The following is a 15,871-nucleotide window of genomic DNA, read 5'->3' as shown; positions in this document are numbered from 1 at the left end:
TCTCTTTCCATTTTGTTTATACTTGTGACATCATTCACATTCAATGATAATATAGAAAGTGATGCCATTATGATAAGAAGTTATAACCATCTGTTATATATAAGAGCTTTCTTTTAAAAATGTTTAGTATCAGTTTTGTATTACATGCATAAACTAATTTTTGACAGGTTGATCTTTTATAAAGTTGTTTCTTGTCATATCCATTTGAACCTATGTCACATCTTACAAGACTTTTTTATTTTAATGAAAACTGTCAAACACACACACACACACACACACACAAAACACCCCATAACCTATTAATACAAAGAAAGCTGGTTTTAAACTATGTGCCTCTTTAAATAATGAATTTAACCCTTCTAATAGGACAATTGTCCCAGATTGACAGCTACACTCACAGGCTTTAGCTGACCTATTATCAATGCTAAGACACATGGTATAGCCTGTGCTTCTACTTACACTAACTGCTGTCTTTGTCTTATGTTTATTCCTCTCCCAGTTGTAGAAAACAACTTGAATGCTTTCAGAAACCATTATCTTTTAGCCATTGAAAGAAAAAAAGATTCTGTTTTTATTGTCCTCTTATCAGCTTGCCTCCATAGAAACATGAAAACCAGATACACAGTTACCATCAGCTACAAGCTTTTTATGTTGCACTATGAACATTTATTTGTTAAAGGAAATCTTTTCATTATATTCAGTGTTCTTTTATTTACTTGCTTCTACTTAAAATGTGTTTTTAGATCAAACCAAAGGCCTTAATCCAGCCATTCCCTATGCAAAAGTAAATATATATATATATATATATATATATATATATATATATATATATATATATATATATCAGTTTTAATTATATCATGGTCTGTATACTTTTACAACCTGTCAACTCTCACCTCAACAATCCAAGATTACAGTCTATTATCTTAAATATGCTTTTGTCCAGGCTTTCTTCCATTTTTTTTTATTGCAGTGCCTACATTTCTTAAAACTAAACAAGAAGAAAGAAAAAAGAAGGGAAAATGGCACTTGTTTACTCTAGTATCTATATAACACGCAAAAAATGATTGCAAATACTTTACTATATAACATACAGTGTATGTCATGTTTAATAAAAAATACTGTTAAGAACAAAAATTGTTTTACTTAGAATTACCTCCATCCTTCCTTTTCCCCTCTCCTTAATGTTCTTCCAAACATTAATTACACAAAGTACAGCATATGCTTTGGAGGCCCCTACAAGCTTAACAAACTCAAAAGAAATCCAATATTTCCTGGTTTTCTTATTCAGTCAGTTTTCACAAATGTAATTGATGCTTTATAATCCCACATTTATTCATTAATTTCTGAGTTAATGGTTTTTCATCTCCCATTCCCAGTGTATGGTTCATTTCCACTGTACTCCCAATTCCTCTAGTTAACTCCTTCACTTTTCCCTGTCTCTCAAGAAAATGTTTCACTGGCATAGTCTCTCTATGAGCTTTATTATCAGAAGAATAAAAAGCAGAATCCCCTTCTGCTTGACAGCTCACTTTTTGTTGGGCAAACTTTTAGATTTCCTCCTTAGCATGCTCTGCATCAAAAATGACTTTGACTCTCCAGGAAAAAATATTCTGAAGATAGTTGGATACAGCAGCTTGAATCTTACACCTGCCTCTCAATATTCTCTGATTGCTGGAATAAATTTCCTCCTCTTCTGCCTGGTGTACAATGAGTAATTATTTTCCACAAACACTCTGGTGTCTCCAGCTTTTAGCACTTACTCCATCTGCCACATTTTTGTCAGATAACCTCTTTCTGCTGGTAGGATTACATTGTTACTATTAGAGGTCTTGGCTGCTTTCTCTTGTCCAGGTTTGGAGCACAGACATGATGTGCCCTTTCAATTAACCAAAAAAAGAGAAAAATCCACCATAAACCATGTAGCACCAAACTGGAGTGAAATACTTTAATATGCAACTTTGTAGTTTCAATTAAAAGCTTCCTCAGGCACATAAACATTTAAAACAATTACTAAAACCATTTAAATAGATCAAAGTCACATGGTAAAAGTCACATGACACAATTACACCCTGTGATGTAATTCTCTGAAATGGGGCTTTAAAGATACAAGTTAATTTAAACCTGGAAATATATGAGCTCTATGTCACAAAATCAATCTATATTCCTCTAATTCAGTACATTGAACAATGTCATCACCATGTAGAAATTTATTAACTTGAAATAAAATCATAAATTTAAAATAGCGTGTGTTACCTGTGTTATAGATATGCCTATATAATGCATTTGTGTTGTTTCCTATTAATTTCAGAGAGATGACTACTAATATAATCTTTCAACCTTCTTTTTTTTTTCCTACATAATATACATCACATAACTGTCAAGTAGCTACATATATAATATTCCTAGAATCACAAAATTTCCAAACACTCATACATTAAATGTTTAGCCAGTGATTGGATGGGTAAAACTTTTATCAGTATTAATACTGGTACAGTGCAACCACGGTGGTGGTGCTGCGGTAGCGTTATCACCTCACAATAAGACTTTGTCCTGTTCAATTCTCAGCTGAAGTGTTTTCTATGTGGAGACATGCGTAAATGGGCATACCTTCGTTGAAGGTTGTACGTCAGGGCTGGCAACTCGGTACATAAAAATCTACTGCCAATCATTAGCGGACTGGAGTTCCGCTGTGGCAACCCCTAACTGGGAAAAGCCGAAAGATACAACAATACTGGTACAGTGCATGCATTTATTACATTTATGTGTTCCTACTTGATTGGAATTAAAATATATAATACCTCCGGGTTGTTCTTTATAACATAGTTTATTCTTTAAATTAGGACATCTTTTTTAACCAAAGGTTGGTTTATCACCCATAGAATTCCTAATCTCCGGTACTGCAGACAGAATAGACCAGTATTTATTAATAATGTCTTTAACAGCCTTTGTATCCTGATTATAAGTTAGCTTGCATCTTCTAACTTTATTAACATTACTTTGCTGAACTATACCTATATTGTGGGGCTGCTTAGAGAAAATTGGTCTGACGTCAGCATCACGTTCTTGAATTTTATTATCTCTAGTGTCATTAAAAACTTTACTATTATAACCCCTACATATAAGATCATGCGCTGTATTATTTAATTGTAACAACATATGATTATCTTCAGTATGCGGTCATGCAACACACTTCATTTGATTATCAACAACATTTTTAAAAATAAAAGGTGGATGCATACTAGTGCAATGCAGATATGTATTTCTTTTAACAGGTTTCTTATATAACCTAGTTTCAAGGCTGCCCAGATGTGATTTGAATAAAGTAATATTCAGAAAACCTGTTGCAGTGATGTTTCTTTCTTAAACATTAGGAATTCAGTACATGTATTCAATGAGTTAAAAAAAATGTTGAATTCTTCTAAAGTACCTATCCATATAAGAAACAGGTCATCCACAAATATATGGTAAAAACTAACTTTGTTATATAAAGAATTAGATAAAATATTTTGTACGTCCCACATAAACATAACAATATTTGCATACATATTTGCTACAGGTCTGCCTATGGCAACACCTGTAATTTGTTGGTACAGTTGTGTTTGAAAAATAAAAATGTTATTATCTAATATGATATGTAACAAGTTACACGAATCAAAAGCCTTAGCCTCATTCATTTGTGCATATTCCAGAAAAAAATATTTGATACTGTCAATGCCAAAATCATTGGAAATGCACGTAAATAATGAGTCAACATCCAAAGTGACTAAAATATAACTACTAATGAGCTTATCTTCTGCCCACATGTGCAATTATTTAAGAAAATGTGAAGTGTCTTTAATAATAGTATATGCTGAATGCATATATTTTTTTAACTCTAAGTCAACATATTTAGAGATGGGCTCTGTGACCCATTGCCTACCTGAGACAACTGGTCTCAGAGGTGGTTTTGTTTGCAACTTCTGAAGTTTAGATATTCCATAAACAAGGGGTGTAGTGGGTGAAACAGTGATAAGATAATCAAACAAACTAAAATCTATATAACCTTTGTGATACATCTCACACAAATCTTCACCAATCTTTTCAATGATATTTATCCGATCAGATCTATTAATTTTCTTATAATCTTTAGTATTCATCATCTCTACCATGGTCATACTATAATATTAAGTATCAAGTATAACAACCACACCCCCTTTATCAGCATTTTTAATCACTATTTGATCATTATTAATTAAAGACTGAATAGCTTTACATTCTTCATTATTTAAATTAGGAAAGTGCTGCTTCCTTTGCTGCTGACACAATAAATATATATCATGCTCAACAGCACTTCAAAATGCTTGTGTCACAGGGTGAATATTAGATATAAAAGTGCTCTTCCTTTTCAGCAGAAAACTATTATGATCACTTTTAGCACCAAATAATATATTCAAGTTTAATTACCTAACAAAATATCTAATTTCAGTAATAGTTTGAGACGTCAATTGTACAAGCAGGAATGAACGTAAGCTCTTTTTCAAGAACTGATTTTTTCAAAAATACTAAGTTCTTACCTTGAGAGGTTGAAGACAAGTTCGGAAGCAGAGCTTAAGCTTTCTCATGGTTGGGACATTGGTACTGCCTTTTCCATGTCCGATACTCAGAGTTGTAACTCTTCTTCCGCTTGTGCTGTTGTGTGAAAAGGAGCGGCAAATGTGTTAACAACAGAAAATCCAATGGGTCAAGACTGAAATGATGTTAGAATCCACAAGTGTCACAGAACATATGACCGGTAAATTTTCAACTTTCTGCTCCCTCTACTCCGGATGAACCTGACATATAAGGGAATTCCCTATCTCATTGGATATAGCAGAAGCTGAAACAACATGAGTATCCAGAGTGTGTTCTGGCTGAGTATCTGGTGATTCATTAAATGTCTGTGCTTGCTCAGTCAAATTGCTCTGACATAGAAGAGGATTCCTTTTCTTGTTGGACCAGGCAAAAATCTGCCTAGTTTTAAAGTCATTATAGTCCCGCTGTAACTTTCTTTTTGCATGGCAATAAGCTTAGTTTCATAAGATTTCACCCGTTCAATAGCTTTGCAAAGTAGACTTGAATGCTGATTAAGCTCTATCTTGTTCATTAACTCATGATACAGGCTGAAAAAAAATCATTCAACATGTGTATATATTGCAGTGAACAAGTTAAATTCAAAACTTGCCATCTTTTTAACAAGTCTGGATATTTTGAACCATACGTAGGCATTTTTAACAAATGTAAACCTCTTGGCATGATTTTATGCTTAATATAGCTCTCAAAACGTAAATGTTGCCATTGCACCCTCTTAAGCAACTGGAGTTTACTTTCAAACATATTTATTTTTGTTTTATGTTGTTCAGTCAAATCTCCATTTCAATTAGATGATGCATAAGTTTCTCCAAACACAGATAACAATGGATTTTCTGATATATTCAACAAATCTGTAACAGGCGTATGTCTTTCCATAGGCATCCCACTCATGGATGCCAAAACTGTTGGTATGGCGCTAGTCATGTCCAATGGATCAAAGCAAACAAAAATTTCTTGTAAGCAATAAAAAGAAGAACAATCCACTGGTAAATCACAGTGAAAACAAGTGCAAACAGCCAAAACAGAGAAAAATCCACTATAAACCATGTAGCACCAAATGGAGTCAAATACTTTTAATTAACAACTCCAGCTATGGAATACTAGTCCAGTTGCTTATTTGTGCTTTCATAAAATTAATACAGTCTGTTCCTTCCAGTTTCTCTCGTACAGCAGAAAATCTCAGGTTTTCCCTATGTGCTCTGTACTCTAATACTACTTTTTTTGAACTGTAGAAACAATAAAACAGAAAAGAGTATGGAACATAAGACCACAGAGACTGCAGTAATGAAACTATACTACTTAATAAACACTTCCATCTTATAAAATCAAGACTTCATCAGACAACTAAAATACCAAAACATCCATATTTAAATCTTAAAATCACAAGATCATTTCCCCATAAAAAAATCTTTCCCACACCTTCTTAAAGATACAAATCTGCAAAAAACAAATACATGTATATATACATATATATAAATAAAAACACAATAAATGCATACATTAAATGTATAAAAAAATATAATATAAAAAAATGGAACCAAGATAATTCCTGTTTATCTATTATAAACTTTTAGTTTCAGTAAAGAAGATATAGAAATATTACCATTAATACCATGAAAAACAGCAGCATTTAATTTAAACTGCCAAGCTAACTCCCTCTTCTCAAGTGTATAGCCCCAAGGACCTCCATGAATGGTAGGAACAATCTGTTTAACAACAAAAAAAAATGAAACATATGTCCAGGATTTAAGTTAATATGTTTTGCAAGTGCATTAGTTAAATTAAGCTTTTTAATATCACATAGATATTCATACATTTTCTCCTTTAATGTTTTCTTTGTTTTTCCAACATAAAAACACAAACACAGCTGGTAGATGACAATATAAACAACCCATTTTGAACTACAGATAAAATCACCCAAAATTTTAATAACAGTGCCATTAATGGAAAAAAAACTTCACCCTCTTTAACAAAATTACAATACCTTCATTTAAAACAATGTGATACCTTAAACCTCTTGCATCAGAGGCTTCATAAATAGACTTAAAAGTCATGGACATTCAGAATTGCCATTTAGCTGAAACACCTGATATCCTTAAAAGGTGATTTGCATATGTCCCATGAGGCCTCTAACGTAAGAGGTTTACAGTATCACACAGTTAGAAGTCTAGTTTTGCTAGATGTTTCTTTTTGTGTTTTTAACCAGTTAGTTATCTGTGTGACATTTTTACTCTCTGTTTTACATTTAAAACAATGACGCATCCCTTTATTAGTCAAGACTTCATTTCTCATTTGGAGATTTTTTTATTTTAGTTGTCTGATGAAGTCTTGATTTTATAAGACAAAAGCGCTTTTTAAACAGTATACTTTCATTAGTGTGGTCTCTGTGGCCTTACGTTCCATACTCTTGTCTTATTGTTTCTTACTTTGTTGATTAGCTTTTGGGTTTATTAGTTGCTTTTTTGAAACATCTCTTCTTGTGCAGTCTCATATTCAGTCAGCCTTTTCTTCATTTTGACCTCTTATTTGTGCAGTTTTATCAGCTCATCTTTAAAGTTTCTTCAAACATTTCCAGACTTATTATTTGAGTTGATATATTCCTTCAGTGTTTCATTTATTTTAGTCAGCTCTGGGCACATTTTGCTTATTTTCCTCTACATTACTAGAAACCATGTCTTGTACCAAAGTTGGAGCTTGAACTGCTTTTTGCTGAATTCTTCTCACCAGTGTTTTCTCCTCACTTTTTGTGGTTTATTTTCTTTTAGGTTCTCTAAATTTTTTCTATGCTGGCATCCAGGCAATATACTTACTAGCCAGTAACTGAAATTTACTCAAAAAGTCAAATTCACTAGCTCTCTTTCTGAGTTTCTGCTTACAGACTGGGAGAGTTGAAATTACGCTGTTACTAACTGTGTAGATATCTTGGAAGTCAAAGGGTTTCATTTACTTTCTTCTCTAAAGTTGAAGCAGTCCGAAAACAAATGCAAAACCTTAACATTATTGAAAGGGTTACTGAACTGACTGAGCTGTGTGCTCCTGTGGTACCTGTATTAACGGTCGAGTGAGAATCTGTGTTGATTTTAAAAGGCCCAGTGATGCTGCTCTATGTGAAGGTTTTATACTACTGTTGCTCAAAGACAAAGCACCCAAGTTAATAAATGCAAATGTATTCTTTATGCTAGATGCTTCCAGTGTTTTCTCAAAATTTCCATTAGACCCAGAAAGCCAAAAGCTGATATCTTTCACTATCCCTAAGGGAAAATTATTTTTCAAAAGCCTGCCATTTGGTATAACCTCAACACATGACATTTTCCAATGTAAAATGACTGATTTACTTAAAGGTGTTGATGGTTTTGCAATTATGGATAACATCATGATATGATGTTTAGCCCAGATAAGCAAATGCATAATTTGAGTTTAAAGACAGCACTTGCTCATGTTCTTACAAGTCATGTCTGTCTCCTACAGTGAATCCATGAACAAGCACTACTACCAGCAGAGTTTTCAAGGTAAAGGTAGAAATGGCAGTAGATTGCCACTTCCTTCTTATGCATCACACGTGCACACATATGGACTACTCAGAGTTTCCAGGCCACCTAACGGCATGTTTTTGGAATGTGGGAGGAGACTGAAGCACTCAGAAAAAACCCACATGGAAACATGGAGGACATGAAGACTCCACAAAGAAGGCTCCCTAGCTGAGATCCTAACTAAGAACCTCTTGCTGTGAGGCAGTAATTCTACCCATTGCACCACTTAGAAGCTCAGCTGGTTCATTTAGCACTCTGGGCCAGTGCTATGAACCAGCACCACACACCCACAGCTCTTCAAGTGAAGAATGAAAACAAAAAAACACTTCACTGTAATAAGCTGTGACTGCTTATTATTGAAGTGACACCCCGACCCCATGTGCAAAAATGTGAAAAAGGGGTTGAGGATGGATGGACGGATTGGCTTATTACAGTTAGATCTATGCAAACTCCCCCCAGAAGAAAAATGGATGTTCCTTCTACTGGCACACCAAGCAGGTGGCCAGATGTATAATGCACCCCCCTCCTTCCAGCCCCAGCCATTCAGGTCCCATTTCTGTTCCCTGCCCCAACCCTCCTTTAACACATTTTATTTAAAAAAAGCATTTCTTCTTTTAAATTGTAGCAAACAGTTGCTACAGTTTATACCTGCCTGTACAGTGTACTTCAGTGCTCATATTTTAGTTACAAAAATATATTTTTAAACTGTAGCAAACTACTTGTTACAAATGTAGCAAACAGTTGCTACAATTTATACCTGGCCTGCATGAAGCACTACAGCGCTCATGTTTCAGTTAAAAAAAACACTACTACAGTTTATACCTTGCCTGCACAGAGAACTATAGCACTCAGATTTTAGTTAAAAAAAAAGATTTTTTTTTTTACTTTTAAACTGTAGCAAATTGTTCACATGACATTAAAATAAATCATGTACAAAATACAAGGAGCCAAGCAATAATGTCCAGATTCAGTATTATGTTTCTGAGGTACAGTATACAAATAAAATTATTTACAGACAATGGTATGCAGTTTGTTTCAAGTGATTTCTAACAATCTGTGGCTACTTATTGTTTCATTTATGCTATGTCAAGTGCTCACTACAGTACAATATATATATTAAGGCAAACTGACATGCCTGACATGCATTAAGCTTTATTGGACTATTGAGCTACTCCAAGAGTGAGTCCTTTACAACTAATGCTTAGAAGACCAATAAAACCTGACATGCTAATGTTAGTCAACAATTAACTCAAGAATAATACTATACCAAACAGTAAAGTAAAATGGTCAAAAAAACAATAGTCAAAAAAGCAAAGCTTCATGTAAAAAGATTTATAACATGACCAAAATCATTTTGCCCATCCACTGGCCGGTCAAGCCATCCATCTGCTTGACATTAGAGGGGGAGAAAAAAACAGAGTTGGACACTGCAAGGATAATAGTGCAGTAAAATGCAGAACCATATTTCTTTGTGTTGCAGACTAAAGATGATAACATAATTTAGTGTGATATATGACAATATTCATTCAGTTTATGATGAGGCACAAACTGAATTCAGTGTTTCAGTAAATTAATTGAATCCAGCTGAGCTAAGAATAGCCAGGGCATATAGCAAGTCCATTACTGTACAAGAGCCTAATCTACCTTAACTATGTATCCAAGCTAAGTGTGGAATTCCAAGTTAATTGTTTGTGTTGACAGTCTGAGGAATGTTCAGTCTTCACAACAATCTTTACAACAGAGAGCTCCTGATCCAGCAGACACTGTTTTACCTACAGACTTTAAAAGCTCCCATTCATGCTCTAATAACGTGTCCCAAAGTGGGTGGCACAGTGGTGCAGCAGTTAACATTGCTGCCTCACAGAAAGAGGTTTGGGGTTCGATTCTTGTCTGGAATGCCTTCTTTGCAGAGTCTGCATGTCCTCCCTGTGTTCATGTGGGTTTTCTCTGGGTGCTCCAGTTTCCTCATACATTCCAAAGACATGTATCTGGAGCATTTCTCCCTGGGCCTCCATGGAAAATGGACTCTGGCCTGGTCACACTTTCCCCGTCAACAAATGTTAAAGAAATAAAGTTTTCTTGCTGCAGATTCCATGGGTGGTTCCAGTCAGAATACAGATGGCCTATGAGTATTCCACAGAGGGAAACTTGTTCATATTCCGAAGTATTACCAGTCATGAATGCAATCACTGGAACATTCAAGCAGGGCTAGCCTTAGCATTATGGGGCCCAGCTGGATCATTTTGGCGGGGCCCATCATCTGATGCTCCCAACCTACTGCCCTATCCCTTCTTCCATGCCGGCTTCCTGGACTTAAGACTATGCATTCCAGGAATATATGCCATTACTGTGTTTTAAAAATAAAGCAATATATTTATTAGCTTATATTTTTGTCATATGACTCCTGGATTAACCCCCCCCCCAATCCAACATCTCCACTAGTCCCTCTTAATGTGTGCTTAACTTGCTCTGATGCTCTGACACACAAAAAGAAGCTGAGACCTTGTATCTACATGGCGCTTCATCAGGTGGATGCACCCTAGCTTACCAGTAAACATGTTCCCGAACTCCTGTAAAACTGCCCAGATTTCCTGACCTTGGCTAGAAGGTAGGTGCACCCCCCCCAGCATTTCTTTGTTTATTTTTTCCACCTTTTCTGTCTCTCACTCTCTCATTTCCCTTTCTCCGCTCATCATTTTACTAAAGCCTTATTCTTCACAGCACATGCCCAACAATAATACATACTATAAATACTTTTTCTGTATTGTTTTCTTCATAGTAACATTATGTTGTACGATGTTATGACAGTGTCCAAGTATTCTTACTGATTTTACAGACTGAATTTTTGTATCACATCTGCTTAAAATTATGTTCATTTATGCTACATATTATTGTGACTTATACCTCTCTACACATTTGCTTTTACATTATCAATATTGCATTGATATTGATAAAAGTTTATTGCATCTTTTGTTGTATTTCTGTTGTGATGAGCTTACAATGATCTTTGTGGAGCAGAGCTTTACACTGGTTAACAAACTAACTAAATAAATAAATAAATGAATGCTACCTTCAAAAATTAAGCACTGTACATAGTCCAGAGCCTGTGGGAAGTGCTACAGACCACACTACTAAGACGTAGGATCATTTTGTAACATGATACCTGGTAACATCTTGGGCCTCGCAGTCCCCAGCTCTCACCTCCAATGCTCAGTGTCCATGAATACCAGAAGTACTGAACACATGAGGCAGGTAGGCTATGTTTAATAGTTTGGGGAAGAATGGGGAACCCAAAGAACATGACACATTCTAAAATTCACTATGAATTCTCATCTCACTTTATCCTTTTCTTTCTCATGGGTTTCCAATCATCTTCTGCACTTGCTCTGCATTGATGGAGTTTCTTACCCAGTTTATTCTCATACTTCGTTATATTTATTTAATTACTTGTGAAACTCTGTAGGTGAACTGATATATGCAGATCTTTTCCAGCTATATCACAGGTCACAAGGGCTACAGAAAGTACTACATCCAGGGATAATTTAGACCAGTCACTAAACATCATGTTTTGGCTGGTGGGAGGAAATCAGAATATGCAAGTAATATTTGCAGCTTTATTTTTAACCATTGTATGTTTTGGGAATCTGTGTCTTAGTTTGCAGAAAAAATAAAGTATTTAGTCTGTTTCAGATTAAATGAGATTCTACCAAATTAATTTTCTACCTAATGTAATTCTGACTAATCTTTTTTCTACCAAATACGATTCTACCATTTGCACAACTTGTTATAATCATAAATATCTATATCCTTATATGTATGTATGCACACACACACACACACACACACACACACACACACACACACACACACACACACACACACACACGTGTGTGTGTGTGTAGCTGATTCAAGACTCACTTCTACCTGGATATATGGTCAGTTTATCCAGTGCATTCAGTAAGCAAGGCATTTGAATGGAGGCTGCAGAACTTTCTGGTTTTTTTTTTTTTTTAATTCCGTTATTATAGGCATTTATATGTTGGCTTGCAAGGGTACATTTTACCAGTTCCTTTTGCAAAACAGAAGAGCAAAATATTTTTAAAAATTGTATGGAAGCAGTATTTGTTTTGATTATACAGTTCCCAATGTCATTTTGAGAAAATTACACTGGATTAAGCACAAAAATTGAAATCTGTAAGGTGCCCTCTATGGACCAGTTTGTAAGACAAATAAAAATAGTTGTTGGCTATTCTGTATGCAATCACTACCTTGTTATAGTACAGAGGGATGGACTGTTGTGGGCTAGTTTACATCCAACCATACCCTTGTTACAGCATGTGGTCACAAAGCAATTAACTGTTGTAGGCTAGTCTGCATCCAATGATGCCCTTGTCACAGTATTGTCACAGAGTAATGGACTGTTGTGGGCTAGTCTGTATCCAATCATGCCTTTGTTACAGCATGTGGTCACAAAGCAATGGACTGCTGTATGCTATTCTGCATCCAGTCATGCCCTTGTTACAGCATGTGGTCACAAAGCAATGGACTGTTGTAGGCTATTTTGCATTCAATGATGCCCTGTTACAGTATGGTCACGGAGTAATAGACTGCTGTGGGCTATTCTGCATCTAATCATGCCTTTGTTACAGCATGGTCACAAAGTAATGGACTTTTGTAAGCTATTCTGCATCCAGTCATGTCCTTGTTACAGCATGGTCACAAAGTAACAGTCTGTTGTATAGATTTGAAATTATTCCCACCATATTTCTAGTACTGCTATACATACCAAACAGGTATGATTTCATGAAGAAACTGGGAAGAGATGATACAGCAGGACCTGAACACATAAGAATAGAAAGGCTAAAGTAAACTTTTATCACCTTTTTTTTCTCATGGATGCTTTTAATGAAATATTATAATTTGAAATATGAATTATAACATATTGGGTAATGATACATAGATGCAGCTTTGTTCAGAATGGGAATACCTGACTGTATATAATGAAACTTACTTTAGTTACAGATGTCTACAATATTAATTTTAAGACTGCAGACCATTGGGAGTAGAGTAATTTTCCACTTAGCTGCAAGGCTGAGCGATTTGGTGTCTGTATATATAAAGATGCAGGAAGTGTACTTGGCACAACATTCCCACCCTGACTTGGAGTACAGCCAGATTGCACAAAAAATGCTTTTATTGGTGTGTTTGTTGAAAGTTAACCTTTCCCACTGCAGAATTTATTTTTGTGATGTTCCTTGATGCAATCATTGTAGGTCTGATTACTTACTATAAAGTGACTGTGCATTGTCATATGCAGCATGCTTGTTAAGGTACTTTGAGGTTTTTGTAGTAACAGATCTCTCAATCGTCATTCTGCAGATTCCAGATTAACAAACAGCTCTGTTGTTTGTTGTTAAATAAGTGACAATGTTACACAGTCACCCTTTATCTTTATGGCTCTGGTAAACTAAAGGGTTACACAATGATTATTGTTTGACACTGGTCGGTGCCCATATTTAGTGCTTGTGAGTTATCAGGTCTGGACTGATCCTAGACATATTATTACAGTTGTGTTTACATAAAACCACAACTGCTGAACTTCCTCAGAATGTTCAACAACACTAACAATTGTAGAATTTATTTTTGTGTTGTTCCTTGATGTATAGAATTTATGTTTGTGATGTTCTCTGATGTGATCATTGCAGGTTGGATTTGTTATTGTAAACACATTGTGCATCAATTGACATACACAGTAGTAAAGACAAAGAAAACATCATAGCAATATTTGATATTTTGGAGGAATTGCAGTCCTTGTCTTTCTCCACAGAGTCCCTATTTACATACAGCCATCTAGAAAGATTTCAAAGTTACAAGATAGTGCAACTTGCTACCACAGCATTTAAGTGAAAGAAGTACCACTTAATAGACATTGCTGAACAACTCTTCTTTATCTCCATGCAGATATGAATAGAAAGAAATTAAACTGCTGTGCCATCTTAGTAATATTGCTAATATCTGAAATCCCAGAATCCTGGAAGCCAAAATCCTGAGACCAAAATCTTGAAAGTTCAAAATACTGGAAACTCAGTATACTGCTGCTGCTATGTCTTTCGGCTTTTCCCGGTTAGGGGTCGCCACAGCAGAACTCAGTACACTGAATCTCATAATACTGAAAACACACAGGATACCAACACTTACTATTTTCCAGCACAAGTACATACAGAAGCATATTACCCTTCAACTATAAGCAGGGGGCATGCACCCCTGCGCCCCCACACCCTCTGCTACTTAAATATATCAACTCCGAGACTGCACTTCACTATACTAAGTGGAATCTCGGAGTTGATATATTTAAGTAGCAGGGGTGTGTGTGTGTGTGGGGGGGGCACAACCCCCACATGGGGGGGTGAAGGGGGTTCCCCCCCTGCTAATACTTGGAGAAGAGTAATATGGTTTGCCGTTTATTTGTTTCTATAAGTACTTGTGCTGGAATATGGTAAGTGTTGGTATTCTGTGTATTTTCAGTATTATGAGATCCAGTATTTTGAGTTTTCAGTATTTTGAACTTTCAAGATTTTGGTTTCAGGATTTTGTAACGCTCCCATCTATATATATATATATATATATATATATATATATATATATATACCCATATATATATATATATATATTTTTTTTATTATTACTAAGTACAAAAGTTTTTAATAAAATAGCACAAAAATTTAATGTGTGTATGTGTGGTATATATATATATATATATATATATATATATATATATATATATATATATATATATACATATATATATATATATATATATATATATATATATATATATATAAAAAATTTATTTAGCAATAAAGGACCACTGTCAGATACCAATCAGTCATCAAAGCTCTGCCTTTTGGAAAACATCCTTCGCTTCAGGTGAACAGTCATTGCTATATAAATTATGAAAAAGAAAACAAAAACTCTTTTTGCTGCTTACCTCATTTTTGTCAAATGCCCTGAACATACTTTCCACATATTCTGATGCCTCACTGTTTGATGTTACACCAAAGAATTTCTTAAACTCGTGCAAAAACAAAGCTCCACTCGGGCATTCTGTAACAAATTTTTTATACAGTTCTTGTAGGTCTGCTACAGCAATTTCTTCCATGTTCTTAGTCTGGGATTGTCCCATCAATTTTCCAGTTTTGTTTGTAGAGAAGAACACAGATTTCTGTTGTGATGTTGGTGGCAGAAGTCAAATGGATGTTCTTTGCTGGTGCCAAACCTCTTCTGGAAATGACTGTCTCAATGCTGTAGAATGTACAGCGCTTGACATAGTAAATCTCAATCACTATTAAGATACCAAGCACCGTGGAAACAAATCCCTTTCTCCATGATTAAAATCTGAAGACAAAAACAAAACAAAAGCTTTCACCACTTACGTACATTAAGACAAAACCTGCTTTCATGAGTTTAGAGCATAACTAAGGAGTTAATTTTTATTGGACATCGGGCAACTGATTTTTTCTAAGTACACATAGTACTTTTTGAGCTTTCTCTCACTATATTCAATTTCATTTTAAATAATCTGTGTATTTTGGTTGGCAGCCTGTTACTAGCATTTAAATACATTGAAAGCCTATACTGATAACTGACTATTTACATGTTTTCAGAAATACAAATATAAATTTAAATCACTGGTGGGATGTGTAATGAAGTGTAACTATAGAATACTCCCA

At 35.0% G+C, this 15,871-nt stretch overlaps 1 protein-coding gene across 1 annotated transcript in view; it reads right to left on the bottom strand.

The window, feature by feature from the left end:
• The window catches only part of LOC122810864 (guanylyl cyclase-activating protein 2-like), a 91,910-nt gene extending 76,402 nt beyond the window's left edge, over window positions 1–15,508 (bottom strand). The window contains exon 1 of the mRNA XM_044082416.1: window positions 15,130–15,508. Within this exon, the coding sequence (XP_043938351.1) occupies window positions 15,130–15,324 (195 nt within the window). The 5' untranslated portion in view covers window positions 15,325–15,508. The remainder of the gene's footprint in view (window positions 1–15,129) is intronic.
• Window positions 15,509–15,871: the final 363 nt, after the last annotated feature.

This window comes from Protopterus annectens, chromosome 9.part0 (assembly GCF_019279795.1).
Source record: "Protopterus annectens isolate FY-2018-M chromosome 9.part0, PAN1.0, whole genome shotgun sequence".
Lineage (NCBI taxonomy): Eukaryota > Metazoa > Chordata > Ceratodontiformes > Protopteridae > Protopterus > Protopterus annectens.
Note: the sequence above shows the minus strand (reverse complement) of the source record. Positions and strands in the feature narration are given on the sequence as shown.